General features: G+C 36.2%; 2 protein-coding genes across 4 annotated transcripts in view; both read right to left on the bottom strand.

Annotated features, from left to right (window-relative positions):
• Positions 1-420: 420 nt before the first annotated feature.
• ALX1 (ALX homeobox 1) lies at positions 421-21,413 on the bottom strand. Of its 2 annotated transcripts, XM_045062122.1 has the most exons (5): positions 21,223-21,413; positions 20,690-20,965; positions 17,550-17,854; positions 14,419-14,547; positions 421-1,056 (listed from the first exon to the last, which is right to left on the bottom strand). In XM_045062122.1, the coding sequence occupies exons 2-5, from the start codon at positions 20,913-20,915 to the stop codon at positions 736-738; spliced, it is 981 nt and encodes a 326-aa protein (XP_044918057.1). In that variant the 5' UTR covers positions 20,916-20,965; positions 21,223-21,413; the 3' UTR covers positions 421-735. The 2 variants fall into 2 exon arrangements, with proteins under 2 accessions (XP_044918057.1, XP_003989139.1); XM_003989090.5 differs by lacking the exon at positions 21,223-21,413 and having other exon boundaries at positions 20,690-21,173.
• The window catches only part of LRRIQ1 (leucine rich repeats and IQ motif containing 1), a 232,830-nt gene continuing 227,168 nt past the window's right edge, over positions 17,718-23,379 (bottom strand). For both annotated transcript variants that reach the window (XR_006600914.1, XR_006600915.1), the window contains one exon: positions 17,718-17,854. The gene's annotated coding sequence lies outside the window, so the exon portion shown is untranslated. The remainder of the gene's footprint in view (positions 17,855-23,379) is intronic.

Here is a 23,379-nt window from a genome sequence, read left to right as displayed (position 1 = left end):
TCATGTAAAAGATGGCATTTATAGAAACTACTCTCCTGACTAGATTTTAAATCACACTGGAATATTTCAGTTATCACCTTTAGCCACATGGTTTCAGGAAACTATGCCCAAATATTTCATGCAAATGCTGGTCATTGTAGGAGAGTGCTATTTCACGGAATGGAAATTCACTAAAACATCCATAGGTAAAAAACCTTTGAGACCCGAAGATAAATTCTCAGCAACAGGGGCTATGCCATTGTGTCTTACAGCCAGAGAGGGAGAAATAACAGTGAACTCCCCGAAACATGCTGCTTCAATATCTACCTGACAGCTTTGGTATCTGGACCTGTTCCCCAGTGCATTTCCTCCTTTATCAGGTATTATTTTACAAGGGATTTCTTGTTATTCAGAACTGACATAAATCAATCTATAACAGAGGAATTTGTTTAATACATTTATTCTTTTAAGAAGTTGCATGATCGTATTTCATCGACTTGTACAATAGAAAAAAAAAATGTTACTACTAAAACAGCGTTTGTGGAGACTGATGGATGGTAAATCTATTTAGTCTTTCCAGAGGTTCATTCTTAGATTTTAATGTTAAATAATAACGACTATTCATTTAAGCTGGTCTCACTGTATATCTTGACCTTTAGCAATTCCACACACAGCAGCTTATTGTGGTATCCTTTAAATATGAGAAATAGAATGTTTTACTTTGCCATTAAAAGAAAAATAAAAGAGTACTGTATGTTACATGGCCCATGAAATATTGGCAGTGTGCTCCTTGGCTTTCATTCGAAGGACTGCAATACTGGAAGACCTCCTTTCGAATTCTGGCTTTGTTTCAAATGCATGTCCATTGGTAGCCCCAGTCAGAAGAGAGTCAGTGAAAAAATTGTTGAGGGGCACGTGGCTGAACTGGTTCTGGTGGTGTGAAAACCCTGTGTAACTGGAATCTGTCCGAGGCGAGTGAGAATAAGGTGTCATACACGAGGAAGTGTCACGTGGTAACATGCCTGAAGTAACCACAGAACCGCCACTCGCATTTCCTGCCCACAAATTGTTCTGAATCTGGAATATATAAAACAACAAATATTACATTTACGCATTCTCACTTTTGTCCCCTTACATTTGTTAAACAGTGTTTACTAAATTTTGTCAACAATTCATTGTTTGCTCCCATTGGGTGGTCTGTCATTATATTCTGAGTACATAAAGGGATTACTAAAAAATAATTACTTGAAAGATTCTTCCAGTTTGTTATACTCTAATAGATCACCAAAACCCACACACTTGACCACATAAAATACTCTCAAAACATGTCAATCTCTTGAGTATTCTTTTTATAGTCATGATTTGAATATGAAATCTAGACGAGTTAGTCATGATTCATGACAAATCCATATGTTTGGAAAAGCAGTTTAAAATACGGCTTTAAGTTTAAATATAGTCTTCATCTGAGCAAAATGACACAATCGCAGTTTTTAACGTTCCATGGTTAGACTCAGTGTGACAGTTTTTGTTGGAAACCATTCCTGATATTAGGCTATTTACTCTGTAGAGACTTTTAATCAAATTCATTATCAGAAATGTTTACCCGTTCATTGATTTTTATTTCCTAGAGCCTCAAATACATAGCTCTGTGAATCTGAGCAATCTATACATATTTTAAACATTTGTTCTATGATTTACAGGTGATATGGTCAGGTTGCAATGGAATTATGACATGTAAAATAATTTAAAATTCAAACACATGACCATTACCAAATCATAAAAGCAAAACTGAGAAAAGTGTGCTAGTATTAGCAAAAATATCCTATGAGTATAATTAAAGTACTATATATAACATTTTACATAAGATTGAAAACTAGGTTGTCATTTGAACCCAGGAAATTCACATTTCTTATTAAATCTATATAGGAAACAACAAATACAAATTTATCTAAAGTTACTAGCATGTAAAGGAAACACTAAGTAAAATTTGTATTAGGAGGTGTCTTAGACCAGCTATTTAAACAAGGCAGGGAAAAAACAGTGATCACATGCATTACTGAGAAGCACAGAGAAAAATCCTGACAAACAGCAGGAGCTGGGGGAAAATGTTGAATGGTAGAACATGGGACATAGTTTGAGCCTTAGAAGATGAAATTTAAAACCTGTATGCCTTTTGCTATATTATTACAATAGATACCATGTTTCTCACATCTGGTTTCCTTTTTTAAAATCATGACAATCAGAATAGAATCATCGATTCTCTTTAACATATACACAAATTATGTTTTATTATATTTCCTTTTACATAAAAATTCCAGTCTACTACATATAGCCCCTGATGTAGTCTCACACACCCATGCTTAAATCGTACTTTCTAAGACAACTTATTTTCAATTAATAGCATAAAATGTAAATGAATCTTCTAGATTAAACTGGTAGAGATGTTCTGTTACTCAAGATATATACATATAAATATATATGTATATAAATATGTATATATTTATATACATATGTATATGTATATTTATATAAATATATGTATATGTACATATATTTAAATATATATGTATATTTATATAAATATGTGTATGTATATTTATATTTATATAAATATGTATATGTGTATTTATATAAATATATTAAATCCGTGAGACATGTCTAAATATATATACAATGATTTGCACATTCTATTCATCTTTAAGTCATCGTGGGCTATGTTGTTTTAATTTTGGCTGATTCTACTAAATGAATCCCACTTTAGCCAAAATATAATGATTGGTGCCACTGATTGCTGAGTTATGTATCTCAGACCAACAAGAAGGACTGTTAATGTCATTACTCTGTCAACCTAGCTCTTCTAACTTGATCTGGGTGATTTTCCTCTGACATTCAATCAAACATTGTGCTACACTGCAAAAACCACAGTCACATGTCTGACAAAAGGGCTTTCAGGAAATGAAAGTGAACTTGCTTGCTTATTTTTGAAAAAAATAAATGAAAGGCAAAATAGTGGTAGAGAAACATTTACATTTTAAGTTTGTTAAAAGATTCCTCAATTTACACATAGTATTGCTGAAATTTACTATTAAAACCATCTACTCATATTCCAAATGCATAGAAACATATTTACTAAGTAGGTATAAAAAAAAAAAGGAAAGTTAGGACAGTAAAGGCAAGGAAAGTAATCTATGAATGTAAATTTAAGAAGTTTTCTATGCCTAAAATAATTCACATTAATCTACCTGTAAATTGAAAATAAATTTTCCACTTTTGATGACCTGGACAAATATTTTTATTTTGATCAAAACTTCTTACCTAGACGTGATCTAGCAAGTTAAATGTGTTACTTTTGGTGAAAGAATTTCTAGCATATAGAAAGAAATGTTTTCTGAACAGAACAGATTGGTGAAGCAAGTTACTACAGCAATATTTTAGTTGGATTTGAAAAGATACCCAGGTATTCCCATGGGTAGTAATACTATCGCACATTTTTAATGATGTGTCCTTCTTCCGTGATCTGTATCTCCTCCACTCCCATATCTTTATTTCATTTAAAAATTTCTGGAATGTCTTCATTTGACTTTAGGGTTTTCGTTGGTTTTGATATCGAAAGTTCGATGCAAAGCATAAAAGACAATATCCCCAGTGAATTGAGATTTTGCTTCCTCTGAAGCATTCCCTCTGGATGATTAAACATCTGATGACGACAATCAAAATCATGCTCATGATAGCTAATGGTTATTAATTAATTACCATGTCGGACATGGTATTAAATGCACTGTGAAGACTTCTAATCATTTCAATACACTAAAAGATGTTTCCTTGTTTTTAGTATCCCATTTTGTAAAAGGTAAAACAGAACAGAGAGTTTAATAACCTTACCCAAGACATGTAACTCCAATTGTGGAGGTAAAATCTGAACCCAGGAAATCTTAAGAAATGCTACAATGATATAAAAACTAGTCGTATAGGTTGAAGTTGCTTATTTACACATTCATAATCCCAACTTTTGGGGGATTCATAGGTTCTATTCTCTGAAAGCAAAATCCCTGATGTTTGCTCGTAACCCTTTTCTCATCCTTCAGCTTAACACAATATATGATAAGCACTTAATGCAATTTTTTAGAGGACTTTAAAATCTTTAAGAATATGAAATTTGAACTGATCCGTCTTGGAGGTGTAATGGAAATTTTATGGACAATTTATGCTAATACTGTATATCTAAGTTTGCTTCATAATTTGAGCTCTATAATCACTATTCTGTATAATCTTGACAATTATTATGAAAATTTCATCCCCAGACCCTGTTGACTGTATTTCCCTAGGTTGTTTTATTTTCCTATGAAATACTTATTCTTCATTACAGATATATCTCGAGGATTCTAATTCATGAAGCGTGGGGTGTGGTTTATGGGATCTGTATTAAAATAATGACAATAATACATGAATTCTGAAAATCACCTGGGATTAGGAGACACTACTGAAGCCCTTGTAAATTTTCAACTATGTTTGGTTCTTGTGATAAGAAGCTCACCTGTTTAAAAATGTTTCATTCCCTTTTGGGGAGTTCTGTAAAAAAGTGAGCTGTTATCTTCCTCTGTCTATTGATTCTATTTCTGTTCTTTAAAATGATACAGAATAAGCAGCATCCTTCTTACACGTGAAAATCTTCAAATATCTTAGGCATTTATGACACAAATCTCTTTTCTTAAGCTTCCCCAAAGGCAGTATTCGATCAAAGAACAAAGCTGTTAGAGCTTACAGTTTAAGAAATCTACCGCTCTAAAGGCGGGCTCAGTCTGTAGCCCTTCCATCCCTCTGCCACCCTATATAAGTGGTCATTTCAGAACTATGTGCTGGAATGTACAAGTCATTTTGTCTAAAACTGTTGTCAACAGAGAAGCCACAAAAAACCTTGCTGACTCATTAAAAGAAATATTGTATTTGTTGTTAAATTTTTAAATGAAAGAATGTTTTTCTGAATAGGATCACTACTTGTCGTTTTTGAACTATTTCTAAGACATCTACAATGGCAATGTCCAGTATCAGATAAATTTGGGGGTGTTTTTATGGGCTTCTAACTGTATAACATTCAAGAGACTCACAACCAGGAACACCATTATTAAATAATGTCCACATCCTTCTTTTCCATGTGCCAAAAAAAAGAAAAAAAAAGTCTGCCTGCCTTTACATTTTTTCTTCTTTATTCTGTTTAAAAGGAGTAGAAAATCTAAAAAACATTCCATGCTTTAATGTGCTTCACAACATTTTAAAAAGTTCTAGGGGTACGTTCAAAGCATTGTCCAGGGAACGTAGCCAACAGCCTCCCATTAGCATGAATGGAAGTTCAGCTGACTTAACTATACTCTACTTTGAACATTTGCTCCTTAATGTTTTTCTAATCAAACAAAAAGTTAACACTTAATTATTCCATGACTTTGAGTTTTGGAGGAAAGCTGGTTTTTTTGTCTGATTCTTTCCAAACAGAAATCAAATTCATTTAACACTCATTTTCCTTCTGAGGAATTAAAAGTAACACGTAGGAATGAAAGAGTCAATATATATGTGTATTTTACACACACACACACACACACACACACACACGATTCTTCACTGTGGATATATATTCATCATGATTTGAAGTAATATGGTAAACAATGGATAAAAATTATAAATCTCATTTACCTTTACCTTAGAAACTTGATACAAATATATTCTTTGTAAAATCAAAACTACTAAGAAAATTTTAGTATAACTAAACCTGGTGTATATTTTTAATATATTTGCTGATCTTTACTGCAGTAAGCAACACTATGTACTTTTAAAGAATGTTAAACAATACAAGTCTGTTAGTCTTTCTGTTAGTTGCAAAGTATCACGATGTATAAAAAAACATCAAATAGTTTCATGACAGCATTATATATTCTATATCCTAATGTTTGTGCTATTTAGAAGACACTACCCTACAGAATTTAGTATATGACGTGAAAACAAATGAGTAACAACCGTTCCTTAATTTTAAAGCACTCTAAAACTAATATTTTTCTACCAAAGCAAGTTTATTTAACCTTACTCTTCCTCTATATATAGACTGTTCTTACCTGGCCCTGATGTCCATATGTACACACACACACACACACACACACACACACACACACACACAAACACACACACACACACACCATGCTACCCTCATGCCCTCCCATCATATGCCTACACACTTCCCTGTGGGAGTTAAAGGTTGCTTTAAAAAGATATAAATCAGGGATTCACAAAGTTATGTTTGTAATAATGTTTAAACAATAACTTTTTGCATTAAAATCCAAAAGTTGATTTTGGTTATTCCTTTTTGACAGAATGCTTACATTTACTGACCACTTTATATATTATTCAATACTACTATATATATTTATTACCACATTAGCACTTATATAATTTAATTTACCAGATTTTTTATATGGTCTCTTAAAAAATGCCAACATCACATTTTGCAAAATCAGTTTAATTTTTTAAGAGGCCATTATATTCCTTACTAGTAGTATATCACTTCCTTTAAAATTAAGGTGATATAATATTAATAACTTGCTTAGCAACTTGTGGATACTTTAGCTGTTGACTAATTTCAGGGTCCCATTAACTTTAATAGTAACTACATCAATAGTCACCACATCAGTAAGTTCCTGGCAGGGAGAAAGAGTATAAACGTTTTTATAAATAGTGAATTTACTGCCAGTGAGTAAGCCTCACTTGCTATCAGAGAAAAAGTGAATAAGTCTCAAACACTGATACTTTGTCCATCTGGGGGAGGGAGGGGGCGGAAATCTCAATTGAAATTAATTATGAAGGGAAAAGCATTAATCTGAGCATGTTTAGATACTACCTAAGATAGAAATAAGGGTACATTTTCATCAGTGCCTACTTATTAGGTGTAATTTTCACATACAAAATTTCAGATAATATATAATTATTAATTTTAAAAAAATCAATTTACATTTCAAAAATTTCAAAAATACATCTTTTCAACATATAGCATCATTATGCTAAAGTGATTAGTAATTATCAGGAAAGGGTCATACATTAAGTATTGACTACTACTTTGATTTTTTAAATAAAATTCCATCTTAGAAATGTGTATAGGGATTTAGGACAAGAGTGACTTTCCATTAAAGTCACATTTCCATTGTTTGTAACACTATTTTTCATGTATTTTAATACATGCATGACAGCCATTGTTGATGATGCTTGATTCATTTTTAATGACACAATTTCCCAATTAAAGCAAAATCCACAATTATAAGAAACAAAGATTAAAATATAAATCAAGTTTTCCTTGTGAATTAATAACTTAAAACATGAATCAAATATGCAAATGTTTTAATTTGCGCAAAATATTTTGAAACTTAGAGATTACCACTTGGTGTCATATACGAGTTTTGAATTTATTGTTAAAATCCTGAGTAAATTTATCCATTATTTTTATCTTGTATATGTGTTAACCACAAAGTTGGAATTTTATTTTTGTGATTTTAAATCAACTGTGTATTTTTTTTTATTTAATGCTCCTTGATTTAGAATTAAAAAAAAACACACAAACATGAGGCTTAATAATACGGTAAGCATAAAATTCTGTATTAAACTATATAGCGTAGGTTCACACTAACAATAACAATGTCTACTACAGGTTTTAACCCACAGATTTCCCAGGTTTAATTTTCCCCCTGGTCCTTCTCTATCACCCGCAAAGTAGTTTTTATATGTATAAACAGCAATGGCACTCTTCAGTAATTTATTTTTACATTTTTTGTAATTATTTATTTTGGAAATCTATTCAATTTATTAATTTGTTCTTTCCTCTCAAAATATAAAATACTTATGACCAATTCAGATAAATTCAATGTTTTAACACCAATTGCCTATTAAAAGCAAACAAACAAAAAACCACAAAAAAACAATCAGCTAAGTAATTCTTAGTGTTTAAAGTCATTAAGTCATATTAAATTGAATATCATGTTTTTCAAAAAATATGTCTATAGTCATAATCTAAGACTTGAATGTGCTTTGCTTCTTTTGCAGGGTAATTTTTTTCATCTCTGAAGAAAAAAGTGTTTGTGTTTTCAACAAAATAAAAATTATTCCGTTTGTGTCCAGCTGCATATTCACTTAAATGATGCTGAGAAGACCTGCCTTTATGCTACATAGAACTTATGTTAAATATACACTTATACATATATATGAAATATTCTTCATACAAATATATATACAACATGTACATATTTTTATACATTTAATTAAATCATCAATTTTATATCAATATGACTTGCTAACCTAATGATGTTAATATTTTACCCCTCCATCCCTCATAAGGGAAGCCTCACTGTATCACTATGGGACCATTTCACTAGTTGTTACATAGATATGAGAATATTTATTATACAATGCATCAAGCATAGCTATATTTTGAACATTTAAAAAAGATTTTTGGTTATTTACTTTTTTCAAATCTTTGGGGAAAAAACAGAAAGCACTGATGATGGAAGAAGTGGGGAGTGAACAGTATTTTCGCAATCACTAGCTTATAGAAACTTTAACATTTCCTTTAAAAAAACTGCACGATTACAACATTTGAAACAGACTTTGTTAAACTAGAAATGTTGTACAGCTTTAATCGGTGTTTTAAATTACTCCAATGACTACCAGTTATTTATAACTTGAATCCCACTTCTGGTATATTCTAACTCCAAGTGGCATATATTTATAAAGTCATCAATTAAACAACAGAAAGCAAGATACTGCACGGGTCCCCTTGTATATTAGGTAAACATTGAATTAGTTGTGATTCTCACTATCCACTAAGTGAAACCACATCGAAAATTTTGGTGGGAAAAAATCTCAAACCTTTTAAAATTTTTGATGAAAATATTTTCTTCATGAGAAAATAATTTTGGTGGATTAAGAATATACTCAAACATTCCTTAAGTTACCATATTTGGTTGTCCCAATTTAAAGAGAAAAGTACATATAACTGAATTTGGTCTTTCCCTAGATCCTTAAATAGTAAAGTTACTAAAAAATTGGATTAGTTTAAATGCTACAATAACAGAACATTCACACCACTTAGCTATCTCTCTACTGTAGAATCCATAATGACTAATGGCTATTATAGAATTATTTCTATTTTATAGAGCACTTGTTATTTACTAGGCAATGTCCTAAGTACTTTCCAGAAACTATTATGTTTAATCCTCACAAACATCATATGAACTTTTATACCCATTTTATAAATGAGGAGAAACATTCCTAGAGGTTAACTCATTTGCCAAAGGTCTAAAATCTGTTAAGTAGCAGAGGCAGGATTTGGACCCACAAGTACCTGACTGTGAAGCTCATAGTCAAACATTAACACCTTAGCCCTTTTCAAGTCCCATGATTTAGTTACACAGACAGGAAATTAATATAATCCTCTCACTAACAGAAAAAGTATCAGGATAATGGTCCTTATCATCATCCACACCACCAGCTGTAGCACCAACAATACCTCCATTTCACCAATAAAGAAATCTGAAGATAAGGAAGTCAGGAAATGTATCCAAAGTTTCTAGCAAGTAAATGATCAAGTTAATGCACATGTGATCTGAGCCAAACCTGAGGGCATGAAATTAGGGTTTCTTATAAGAATGAAGGCTGGCTATCATCCTCTAGAAATGTTTATACCCTGACAAAATATTTTACTCAACAAAATAATTATTTGAAGAAATGCTTTGGCATTAATGAATTAGAAGCAAATTAGAATCTACCGTTGATAGATGCTTGCTTTTTTCATTCAAAGACACAAATGCCTTTTTGATCTGCTGGGTATAGTTTGCATCAGGAAGTGTCTGCAGAATTTGGTATGACCTAGTTTGTAATCTGTCCAAAAAGCAAGAGATTTTGTCTAGGTAATTTATATAATCTCCATGCCTAAAACAGTACCTAGCATATATTTGTTGCCTAAATACAAGTAACTCTGGGAGAAAAATAATTAAGCCGAAAGAATTCTGCAAAATCTTCCTAACCTATTCTGTTCAACAGAGGAAGAAATTGAGACTCAGAGAGGAGAAGTTAACTGCTTAACACCACAGAGGTGGTTAATGGCAGAGATTCAGAAATCAGCTGTTTTCCTGGGAATTGATTAATTTTGGGTTCATAATGTACCCCAGAATATTGAAGTGAAACTACTTTTTTTCACATCTATTGAGTGTATACATAATTTGCTTAATACTGTTGTAATACAAAGTTAAGTACCGAATAATCTTTTTAAAATATAAATACTTTATATTATAAATGGGGTGGACCGTATGCAGTCTACCACTTTGCCAGTGAGAAAGTCATGTGCTGATTGAAGGAGAATTGAGAGAAGGTTTCCTGGAGGAAATACAGTCTAGGTGAGGGGAAGGGAATTCAACACAGAGGGAACAGATTCAGCATAGCACAAGGAATAGGTTCAGCATGTGGTTGCTATTTAAAATATTGGAGAACATCAAGTAGTCAAGCACTTTCATTTAACTAACTCATAGTGTTGCCAAATGACAACTGATATTGTGAGCCCAAATAAAGGGCTTTTAAAAAAAAAACAGTACATCAAAACATACTACCTTAAAGGATACTACTGGTATCACACTTCTGTTTGCTATCAAATATGGACAAGATTAAGAAAAATACCTGAAAACAGTCTGAAAAGTGTCTACGGTTTTAAACTGCTTTATATCATTACTTTACACATTTAAAAAAAATGAAAGCATTTTTGTTTTCTGAAGTGATTTGGTGTTTTAGGGTCAAAATTGAACTATTTCATTGCTGAGTGATGGGTCACAGAGCTAATGCTGCATAAAGAGCTCTGAACCCATGGACTTCAATTTAATGAACTAATAGCTGTAAGAAAGAAGCCTGACCTAAAATAAGCCCTCAATTGGTAGGTATTATTTTTACTATCAGGGCGGTTGTTACTATTTTGTAATGGGAGGAATGGAAACAAAGTATTTAGAACACTTTAGAAAATGTTAATTAGCATTCATAACTAAACCTATTATATGTTATACATATAGATACCTCCATAGTTGACAAGATTATTATCCACACAGAGCAGACCTGATACAATTTTCTCACCCAATTCTGTTTTCTCATGTATTTCTGTGTGTGCTTTTGCTTTCCTGCCAAATTGTTAATTTTTTATTTCTGTCCTGTTTCTAAAACAGTTTTCTTGTTTCCAACTTTTTGGTAATTAATAATGTTTTTCCATAGTTAGAAACAGTAACCAAGATCAGTGCCTTATGGCATTGAATTGTTGAGTTCTACCTTGGTCCCTATTTTTCTGATTATAATTTCTATTTTTAAGACACATGACTTAAAAAAAAATTCCTTCAGGCTAAAGCTTGAGAGACAAGATCTTAGCATAATTATTTTTTGCAAAATAAGAAAGCCAACCACCTATTTAAGTTAAAATGGCCTTTTCATGACTTTATCCAATACCCACAATGGGGAGTGAGAGACACTTGATTTCAGTATTTTTGGCAACCAAACATTTAATGACTTCTCAATATAAAAAATTACTATGGATTTTACAGTAGTGATTTTTATTACTGTTGATGAATTATACTGTCAAAACAACCTCAACATGTGATATCTTTGCTGCCATACTTAAGTTATGAGGTGGTGTAACCAATGGACATAAATTACAGAAAAACCACAGGGAGAATTCATGCAAAATTCCCATGATGTGTGAAGAGATATTTTTAATTGATCCTTTGTGGGAGTGAAAAAGACTATCAAATGTATAATGTGATTTTACCATCTCCCTTCCTACTCGATCTACTTACCTCATTCTGTTAACTGACAACATCTAAAGTTGTGAGGCACAATAACATGATGGCAAGACAATCCTAGAAAAAAAGCATGACGAAGTGTATTAAATAATATTAAGCTCTTACAAAGAGCTTAGTTTGTGCCAGGCACTGTTCTAAATGTTCTATGTTGTGCAGAAGAAGAAAGGGAAGTTAAGGATAAGGCAACCACCAGCAAAGCACAGAGAAGTGGGGGGAAAAACAACAACAACACATAAACTGAAATGGGGTCTGCAAGGAAAGGAATGAAGATGAAAATAATAAGCTGCAAAAAACTATGTATACATATACATACATATATATCATAGGTGTTGTCGAACAGATTTAGTAAGACTAAAGTCCATTTGAAAGGAATTCACTAGTTTGTAACTTTATTATTTCTAAATTCGTCATAGTGAAAGTTCAAAATTTTATAAACTATGTGCTATCTCTATTATTTTCATTATTTCACTTATTCTGAGTAAAGTGTCTGCTCACCTGAACTAAACTGCAGACCTGAATAATGCAACTTAAGCCTTATGCTCCTTTGGTATTCATTTATTAATTATTCAACCATTTAAACATAGTCATTGGGAGAAACAGTCTATTGTGAGGGTTAAGATCTTGCACTTGGGAGCCAGATTGCCTCTGATCAAATCTGGGCTTCTCCACTAGTGAAAGTGGGTAAAAACCTCACCTCTCTGTGCCTGTTTCTTCATACGAAAAATGAGGATAATTAATAACACCTATTGCATAAAGTTGTTGTAAGGACTAAATGAGTTAATATATACAACCTGCTTAGAACAATGCCTGGTAGAGTCAGGACTATGGTGTGTTAATAACTGGGATACCACTGTACTGCCTGCTCTCATGGAGTTTGTAGCCAACCAAGGAAACTTCCTCATGGCACTTTGCTCAGAACTCAACTAGGATACTCAGCAGTATTTGGTGAATACAAGTTCATTAGCCCTATGATGGTAAGTAGGAGTATGCACATGCTTTAAACTGGAGAAAAAAAAAATAAAGGAACTACTTTCAGATAAATTTTGAAGAGTAAGAAAAACAAGGTTCTTCTAAAGGCAGGTACGGACATTTATTCACAAGGTATTGCTGGTCTTCTAGTAAACTGCAGTGGAAAGGCTTAACGGTAACAGCCCTTTATAGACTGTCCTAGAAGGAACAGAATCATGGAAGGATTCCTTAACTCCCATGGGTCTCGGACTTGTAGAAAGATTGAACTAGGTGATCTCTAAGACTGTTACTCACATATAATATTACATTAATAAATTGGGTGAATTTATGTGGAAGAGTGAAGGTCTCCGAATAAGTTTTTAAGAATCATAAAAGGCATCAGAATACAAGGACCCACAAAACTTAAGGATGAATTCATGCTCACAAGGTATAAATTTATAGATGAAGAGAATGAATACCCGTAAGTCTGGGATTGAGAAAAACCGGTTACTGAACTATCACAGTATTCCACCGGCATATATGTCATGTATTTGTGTTTAAAATGCTCTCCTGGCACCTGGGTGGCTCAGTCAGTTAAGCATCTGACTTCAGCTCAGGTCATGATCTCACGGTTCGGTTCGTGGGTTGGAGCCCTGCATCAGGCTCTGTGCTGACAGCTGGGAGCCTGGAGCCTGCTTCAGATTCTGTGTCTCCCTCTTTCTCTGCCCCTCCCCCACTCACACTCTCTCTCAGTCTCTCAAAAATAAACGTTTAAAAAAAAAAAAACTTAAAAAAAAACCAAAATGGTCTCTAACAATGCATATCCTTCACCAGTAAGGAATGAAATAACAAATGTCTTGTTCCTTAGAATACAAGTGTTCCTTATCATGTATCAAATACAGTTCTGAATACTATTACTCAGTACTAGGAAAAACTGTCTTAATTATATGTGTGAAAAGAAAAGAAACCCTCTAAGTTAAATGGAAAAAATTAGAAGAAAATGAATGTCTAAATACTCTTTAAAATGAGATGAGAGCTCCCATTATAAAAGGATGGATGTGTTTTTTAATGTGATAAATTTTTAAAATGATGTCCGGTACTAATTCTATGTATGCTTTAAGTAACAAAGGGCTAAATGTTTCCTTGAAACAATGAGTAACTTCAAAGCTGAAAAGACGACATAGGAAAAGAGATCTTTTTAAAATGGGACGGAATGTTTCATAGGCCACACTTGACACTAGGTTATGGGATAGTTCATAAAACGTTAGCCACAGAGACAGCATGCCAAGCAACGCTTTATTTATTTTTAAAAGTTAACAAAGGAAGTGAGTGTGAATAGTTAAAAATGTAGAGTAATTAAAAGACTTAGACCATGAATGAGGCTACTTCAGTGGTTGCAATGTACAATAAGGAAGAGACCCTAAAATAGTTTTGAATGAATGGCCCTGAAAGAAAATAACAAAATAAATATTTTAGTCTAATAAAAATCTAAAAAACATGCAAAAACTCTTCTGGGGGTTAAAATTTTCATTCTTGACTATTAGCTATAATAAAGCCAATCATAATAGCCCTTTTAAGAATGTACAAACCACATCTGTTTCTCTCGATCAGTACTCTGTGAAGTTTACCATACCTGTGGATAGCTGTCAGTCCTTGGCAAAACTGATATATCATAGGTGGCAGCAAAATGGCTTTTAGCTTGTTGTATTTGGCCATAACGTTCTCTTTTTCTCCACTTGGCCCTTCGATTTTGAAACCAAACCTAATTTTTTAAAAAGTAGAATGTCAGCTGAGAAATATTTGATAATGCAATGGTGACATTAAGAGACATAAATTGGAAAGACACAAACCAGGTCAACAAAATCACTAATAAAGAAATTTATGTCAGAAAAGTATCCACAAATTTTACTTTTTATTTTAACCTGATAAGAGGCGATATAAATTAATAGAAAGGGATGAAATACTTTAAAAAATTATTTAATATGTCTCAGCCTCTGGGCTTTTTTTTTTTTCATTTTGGAAAATAAAAAGGAATTCGATTATACGATTTTGAAGAATGTTTATGTCTCCAAATTATTATAGATAATGCTCCTCTTAGAGAAAGCTGCAAATATGGAAGACATTCATAACTTTCTAGTTTGGGGTTATGCACATAACATTAGCCCAGCCAAACTATAACCAAATTAATATCTGGGTCTGTCAAAACAATTATGTTTAAAACATGTCACAAAGTGAAGCCTTTTCTGGGTTGTACCCATACTTAGATAATCTTAGAAAAATTTAAACACAAAGATTACTTCCAAAACACACGGCAATGGCAGAAATATCACGATTATTCAGTAACAGAAAATATTAAGATTACATACTATATTGAGCATAAAAAAGACTACAGGTAAATGGAACCATCTGAAATTGAACTCTGGTTCTAAAATATACAAGGGTGCTTATTACATAAATTATACCACTTATAATACTCATCTTCCCTTACAGAAAATGCTCAGAAATCTTCAAAATCATTTCCCTAATTTAAAAGACTTACAGGTAATATAGACAATAAAAGAACAACGGAAGTTATAACCAAGTATTAAGAAAGCCTATGAGTTAGTACAGCCTCTACAAGGTCATGAAGCTGTCATCCAAATTTCTCTAACTATGTATTAATGATATTTATCATAACAACCACCTCCTTCAGAGGGTTAATCAATCACTAATTCACACTTGTAGCTCTCCAGAATCTTCACTTTAATATTTTAATGAATTAAAGAAAGACAGAAAATTATATTCAGTATGCATCATTTGATATTTCTGAGTAGACATTTCACGAGCAGCTGTCAAGAAGCTCTTCAGTCTTTACAAAACTGTATCCAGAATACAAAAAAAACAGAAAAGAAGCTGGAAGTCAAATGTGAAAATGCAAATTGCTAAAATTTACTTGAAATTTTTGCTTTTTTCATATTCAGTTGTGATCTTCTATATCTTTACCATCACATTTATAGAAACATATTAACCTTCAATTTAATATGTGTAACACGTATTGAGAATTTAAGGTGGGACTTTATAGTTTCCAGCAATTAAAAGAAGGCAATGAGAGCTATCTGTTCAGTGTGGTTTCTTAGGACATTGATGGGAAAGATGTATTACACACAGTGCCCAGGGCTCAAAACAACGTCAACAACAAAACAAAACATTTTCTTGCTGTCTCCAGAGGCACCAGGAGCAAACTAAAGGAATTTAGTATTGAATGGTTTTTGTTTGTTTGTTTGTTTTGTTTTTCAGTTTTTCACTGAGAAAAAGGTCTTTATAATCTCCTTAAAATAGTTGTGAATTACCACTCTGATATGAAAAGCAGGAAAGAGAAAACCTGAGTAAATTAGGTTCAGGTTGGCTCTCTGTGCATGTTTCTAGACAAAACTTAATCAGGAGTTGAGGAAACGTTAAGGAGAAAACATCCATTGTGCCCAGCTGATCACTCTATAAACATATTTTTTTTTATGGTTACAAGTAGAACTAATTTAAATATATAAATACAAGACAAACTAAAAAAAAAAAAAAACCCACACACGTGGGACTAGTGTTAATACTTGACAATTCTAAAATTCTTCATTATTATCACCTTTCTGTATCTTTACTTCCTGAACTACGATAAAGTAGCTATTTGTCTCCACAAACTAAAGAAAAATCCTGCTGCTTGGTATACCGCACACCCAGATGGTGATCTTAATGATGTAAGGCCTTACAATGGCTTAATCTTCAGAAGAAATCTTACTCTTCTTTCTTCCAGAACAAAATTTCTCACTATTTTATTCATTAGTCTATTCTTATATATTATGGGAACTGCAAAATTCAGTATTTTCCCATTTAGCGTAGTAAAAACAAAGAAACAGGCCATTCCCTGAAATTGATGTTACTTGAAACGTAATAAAATATAGTGTAAGCATACCAACTCTACTAAAAATAAAAATATGTCTAAGAAATAGAACTTTACCTAGTATAACTTTCCTTTTTCAAATGATTTTAAAAGTTTAGTATATTGGACCATCCAATTTGATAATTTGAATGTAACTTATAAATGTAATTGAGTATATATTTTAATATCATTTCAAGATCCTTATTCCTATTGCCTCTGCAAAAGGGATGTAAGCTATCTACATTCAAAAATTCAAATGGAACGGCACTATTGGTAACTACAGGAGCTAGAAAAATTATAAGAGAGCTATATGATCTTTATGCATAGTGAAAATAAGTTACGGTATATATAACAGTGAGATTGCTTCATTTTTTTCTTTGATTTATTATAACTCCAACCTCAATAACATTACAGATTAATGGGCCATTGCACAAATAACTTACCAACACCTGGTACATAACCTAAAAAGAACCTTAATGGCTGATAAAATAGAAAAATAAAATAAAATAAAATAAATGTATTAGTAAATAGATAGCTATGATTCTGGGTTTTTTGCACTTTAAAAAAATTTTTTTAATCAGATTTATTTGTGAAATTCCCTTCTTTTTAAATAATCGTTAATTTGTATATCTATGTAATCAGTCCAATGTTCTTTTATGTATTTGTGTGAATGATTAAATCCTTTGCAAGGAAAAAGACATTTTAGTAGACCTACATGCCTATAGTACATGGTTCTAGTCTTTAGTGAGAGGATCAGTTTCTTCCTTTTGGCAAAATGCAACCACTGAATTATTCTAACAGTATCTCCACACACCGGCCCCCAACACGCACACCCACGTCCTTCATTTGGCTCCTACCTGGACTCTGGCCTCCGTGAGCTCAGTCCTCAGAGCAAGCTGTTCTCTGACGTATACATCCGGGTAATGGGTTTTCTGAAAGACCTTCTCCAGCTCCTCGAGCTGCAGGCTGGTGAAGGTGGTTCTGTGTCTCCGCTTCTTGCTGCTGGATACGTTGCTGTCACATTTATCCCCAAGTTCATCTAGTTCTCCCTTTTCTGGCATCCCCTTCACGGGAGACATTCGGAGACTGTTACAGTTGTCCATAGCTCTGTTTAGCTCGGGATGAAGAGGCTGTCCTTCGCCTTTAGTGATGCCATAGTTCACTGTACCCAGAGGGGGAAAACAACAATTCTCAGGCTTGTGGAACATTTCGGTGAAGAAATTACGTTGAAAGAATTTAGAGCATCAGGAAAGCAGTCTGTTAATGATTTCTTGTGCCAGGATTAATTCAGTCATCCCACTGTGCACAATTATTAATCCACTTTGGGCAGGGTTAAGGCCATTTAAAAATGTGTACATGGGACTCATTATTCGCCAGATTTACAGTTCTATTTTACAGGAATAATGTAATGTTTATGCACATAATTTATAATCACATTAAGGTGATCAAATTAAAAGATGCTCTAGATTAAAAAAATAATGAGCACAATTTTTTAAAAGTGAACCAAATTTAATGTAAATCATGTGTGAATTTATTCACAGCAGACAAAATCAAGCTACTTACATGGCTCAAGAAAGATATTTCAATTTTAATGAATATCTGTAAACTCAAATCCAGACTCTTCCCAACTTATCTTTCTGCTCCACACAAAATACACACTATAGATTTAAGATATGGTATTGTCTCTACTATGCTTTGAATATTTTGACTTATACTCATTTCTGCTTTTTAATCTTTTTTTTTTAAAAGTGACCTACTAAATTAAAAAATGAATTTCATATCAGTTTCTGGAAGTGCTTCCTATAGAACAGCCTAAGATTTAAGTAGACTTTAGTGTAAAAGCTCATTTGGGGGTTCTTTCTAAATATGTGATATTTATGTTTCGTGCATGAAATATGTTATAAGACAGAAAGCTTTATTTTTTTCCCTAAAGCAGAGAAATTAAAACATCTATGAAAAGATTACAAAAGATGTCATCTCCCATTCTGTTTAGAGGTGTTTTAACTTCAGTGATTTCCCTCCAGCTTTGGTTGCATGCTTGCTGTTCGATATAAAAGAAAAATACATCATATGGTGACACACACACACCCAAATCCAATGGGTGCATATAATGAAACTGGAAAAACTAAAAAAAAAAAAAAAGTGAACCCAGCCAGAACAATAATTTCCAATGAATTGTCACACTTTTTTTCGTTTTTGTCTGTTTTTAAATTTTCTCGTAATGTATCTTAGCAACTGCTCTAATCATTACACAAATGTCTTGAACTTTAATCACTATATAACTTAAATGCCTAATATCCTTTATGTAAAAGATGTGATGTAAAAGTAGATATAAAGAAGAACCATGACTGATTAACAATACGGTTTTGTCTTCTTGAGCAGAATGAAATAGGGAACTTCGGTAATTAGGGAGGGGGAGGGGAAGCAGTCGTGAGGCTAAGGGCATCTCAGGAGAAAGACAGGAACTTGCCTGAATTTAGCTAACTGCTGCACACATCCAACTTACTTAATCCTATCCTATTAAAATTCATCCTAAAAGTGTGATGTTCGTTGAAAAGTTGTCAACGTATCAACAATCACCTATTCTCTTCTTATTTTGGATCCCCGACAATTTAAATTAGGATGAAGTCCTACCCAGCAGTTAACAGAGGACAAGAGAGTCATGTGTTTTTTTTTTAAATCCTGTCCATTTAAATAACTTTACGTATACATAAAAGAATTCCAAAAATAAAGATACTGCAGTCTGAAGTACAACCAGAAAGGCAAAGTTCAGCATATTAAAAATAAAAACTGCATCTGTCTCTCTATATACTTGACTGGAAACGATTTAGCTGATTTTCTCTATCGTTCCCGCCTATATTTTTGGTTTAACTTTGCAAGTCAAAAGTAATTTGCAACGCTGAATAAGTAAAATATAGGAGTTCTTTTCTTTTCTTTTTTTTAAACTTACTGTGTACAAGTTTTCGAAAATCAGCCCCTATGAGCCAGTACCTTGCCAGATTTTGACCCTCCATTAAAATAGGGGGCGGGAGGCTTGTTGTAAATATTTCACACTTAATTCGTTTGTTATTTTAAAGCAACCCGCTCCTTACAGCTTAACTGTGGAATATATACAATGATAAGGAAAAGTCCTCTTGGAATTGTAAACTTGCTTTAGCTGTCGCGATCTGAAAAAAAATAGGTTTGTATTGGGTTACAAGATAGAAAAGATAGATGGTTTGTTTTGATAACATTTTGACTTTGAGATACTTGGCCGTTCAAAGTTGAAGATTTCACCCAGAAGCATTCCGAAAGGGTTCTTAGGTGACTTTGAATGTGGAGTCAGAAAAATAGACAATACGGTATTGGGGAGTGAGGGATTATACTGGAGATTCTTTACCCGAAGCTACTGAAAGCGATTTGGTGTTTAACAAAAATGTTATGTGCGTTGTGTTGTAAACCCAAACAATCAGAAATCACAACTTCCCACAAGCTAACCTCGCATAGCAACCTTCCAGCTTCACAAAGAAAAATACCGATACGTCTCGGGAAAACTGTTTTTTAAGGTTTTTCATCTAAAGGAGCTCTAAGACGTCTTACTCCAGACGACACTGACGTCCTCCAAGGAGCGGTGATCGATTTCAGCTCCTGCGGGGGCAGCGCGGCCGGCTCACAGAGGAAGCGCCCTGTCTTGACTCAATTACACTCTATTTACCGCCCTATCAGTTTACGCCTGGGTCCCAGATAGAGGGTCTCCGGGACCCACAAGGGACAACACTCGACAGCCAAAGGAGAACCGCGCAGACGCGATCCGGTGCCTAATCCTTCCGTTGCCCCTTAAAGTCGGCTGCAGCCAAAACACTACTCCTTAAAACGCTCGCAGTTCCACCGCCCGCCTCCTCCCTCCAGCTCTCTCGCTCCCCGTTTCCTTCCTCCCTTCCTCCCTGCCAGCCGCTCCCCACCGGTCCCCGCACTTGGGTGTGCGGAAGGGCGGCGGTGGCTCGGGCTGGCGACTCACCGCCGCTGTCCTGACAGGGCGAGGCTCTCTCCAGGCGCACGTGATGCTCGGCGCGGGGCAGGGGCCCGAAGGCCTGCACGCATTTGCCCGCCGACGCTTTGCTGTAAAAGGACTCATTGTCCAGCGTCTCCATAACGTGCTCCAATGCGCCTCCTGCGCCCATGTAGAAGTCACTGTTTTTACTCGGCGGGCTCTTGAGGGCAAACTTCTCGCTCAGAAACTCCATAATCCTGGAAGGTTGTTGCGGAGCTCCAGGGGCGCGGAGGCTGGAGAGCGCTGGGGGAGGGAGCAAGTGGGCGGGAGAAGGGAGGGCAGAGGAGGGAAGGGGAAGCGAGCGCTTCGGCGCCGGGAGCTGCCCGGCTCCGAGCCCTTTAATACGTCCCGGCTGGAAAGGGGGCACCCGAAGTCGCTTTTATATCTTGAAACTCAGCTGGGCTCTTCGGGCAACCTCCCAGTTCTAATGAATATGAAAATAGGCAGGCGACTAACTCCACCCCGCCCCCCCCCTCCGCCCCCACCCTGCCCCCACCTACCCTCACTTCCCCGGGCAGGGCGCGTCCAGGCCTAGGTTAGACAGACAGCTCCATTTCAGACAAATGCCAGGAGGGACGAGGCCCCGACACCCAGAAACATTGTCGCCGCGACAGTGGGATGGCATTTCGGAAGAGCTTGGTGAGATCGCAAAGCAGTTAACCCTCCACTCCCCACTCTCTGCGCCCTTCCGGGCAGCCCGCCCGACACCCGGTCCCCACCCCGCCCCCACGCCGGCCACTCACTACCAGAAAGATTTAGAGGCGTCTTAAGAACTTGAAAGGAAGTATTGCTTTAAAGGGCTTTCATTTCATCCGTAAATCGTTTATGTGGAAGATCCACATAAATCGGAATCCCTAGAAGCCAGAAACATTGGCAGCTCTTAACTGGGTTGGCGGTGGTGGAGGGGCCGCTCTGCTTCTAACCCGGAGGAGCTCGGCGTCCCGGTGCTCTTGGCGCTTAGGAGCCCATGGCCTTTCCTTTCTTTCTGGAATGCCGCGGCGTGTGGACGTGCTGGCGACGGGTGGGAGAGGGGAGCTGAGCAAGAGGCATTGAAAGCATTATGCCAATACCAATCCCTTTCCTCACTCAACTCCCCACCGCTCCCCTTGGTCCACGGTTTTATCATTAGATCCAGATTAAGAAAACCTACTAGGAAAAGTGCCTCCTCCAAAGGGCCCTTTAGTGTAGGCCGGGGGCGGGAGGGGGGGGAGGCTCTTTACACAAAGGGGCTTATGAAAGAGGAAGGCCTTCCGCCTGGTTTTTAAAACAATTATGTTTTAAAGAGTGGCGGCGGAGTCCCTGTGAACAGCGCGTGTGGGGAGCGAGGGGCGCGCAAGACCTGGGCGCACAAGCGCCGCGGCGTTCCGGGCGCCGGCCGGGCCGGGGCCTCGCTCGGCCCCGGGGTGATGCTAGGGTGGGTGGGGAGCTGGCAGCTCCCTGAGGGCAGGAAGGCACTGCTGGATTGAAACCTCCTACGTGTGGCTTTGCGATTGACCCTGGCTTCCGAGAAGCCCGCGGCGTCTGAGGGAAATGTGTTCAGCGCCTTGGGCACGAAGAGGCAGCCATTTGCAACAGGCTCTTGAACTGGCAAATTTGGTGAAAAGGTCCCACAAGTTGGGGTCTGTGGACTGCACCTTCCCAAGGAGGACTCTTTTCGAGGGTCCTGACAGCCTTTATCGCACAGGCCTCCGCAGCGCCCGTAGCGTTTCCCCAGGCCAGCCTGGCACCGACGCCGCGGCCTTGGGCAAACTGGGCAGCCCCGATTCTGCGAGTGGTTGAGGCCAGGTCCAACTCTGGCAGGCGTCGGATGGGTTCGAGAATTTCCAGCCTCTTTGGGGCATTGGCTGGCCCAAGACTCCCTGGTAGACCCTCTTCGAGGCCAGGGCAGGCCGCAGCCTCGGAGGAACGACCATGGAACGCTGCGCACCTCTGAGCTGTCCCTTAGCACTGCCCTAGAAGCGTGCCGGCCCTGAACACCCAGATCGGGACGAACGGAGCGGGAGCGGGTGGCCCGGAGCAGCAGCCTCTGTTTTTCCAGGACGCTTCTTCCGAGGAGGGGTGGGGGCACCAGCTCAGTTCACGTGGCGCCGCGCTCAGCATGGCCTTGAGCGAGTTGTCGGGTTCTGGAGAGTTGACACTACTCCTGGAATTATATGGCTCTTTCTGTATTGTTACTGCTATCTCCTGAGACTTGCAACCGGCACCTACAGCGAAATGTTAAATCTCAAGTGGGAACGGTCAAAGAAAAAATTTCCGGGATTGCGCTCCAGGAGATAGCCAGACTGCAAGGAGGCGCGGGAATAATCCTGGCATCGACGGCAGAAGGGAAAAAAAAAAAAAAAAAAAAAAAAAAAAAAAAAAAGGAAACGCAGGCGGGTGCCCTAGGCGTCTGGACCGCGTTTAAGACTGACTAGCAACAATGTGTTTCCTGGGCACTTTCTACCTGCCCCAGTCGGAAAGTTGGGTGTCGAGTTATCCACTCATTTCTGTGTGGGTTGATGATTTTTGATTCTCTCCTAATCCCCTCTGTACCTTACCTGCAGAGATATTCTGAAAGTCTGACTTTCTATAATAAACATGGAGAGGATAAAAGAAACGGTCATTTAATAAGTTTTTAAATTTTTAACAGCAGCAAGAATAACGCCTTGCTGACTTGA

Source organism: Felis catus, chromosome B4 (genome assembly GCF_018350175.1).
Source record: "Felis catus isolate Fca126 chromosome B4, F.catus_Fca126_mat1.0, whole genome shotgun sequence".
Taxonomy (NCBI): Eukaryota; Metazoa; Chordata; class Mammalia; order Carnivora; family Felidae; genus Felis; species Felis catus.
This window is presented reverse-complemented; position numbering and strand designations above follow the sequence as displayed.

Bases quoted from the DNA above. Each gene is read 5' to 3' on its own strand.
- ALX1 (XM_045062122.1), bottom strand. From the start codon at position 20,915: ATGGAGTTTCTGAGCGAGAAGTTTGCCCTCAAGAGCCCGCCGAGTAAA. The intron at 17,855-20,689 runs GTGAGTCGCCAG...CTCTGGGTACAG, and splicing joins GCCCTGTCAGGACAGCGGCG to TGAACTATGGCATCACTAAA. The intron at 1,057-14,418 runs GTATGGTAAACT...TATATATTCCAG, and splicing joins GGACTGACAGCTATCCACAG to ATTCAGAACAATTTGTGGGC.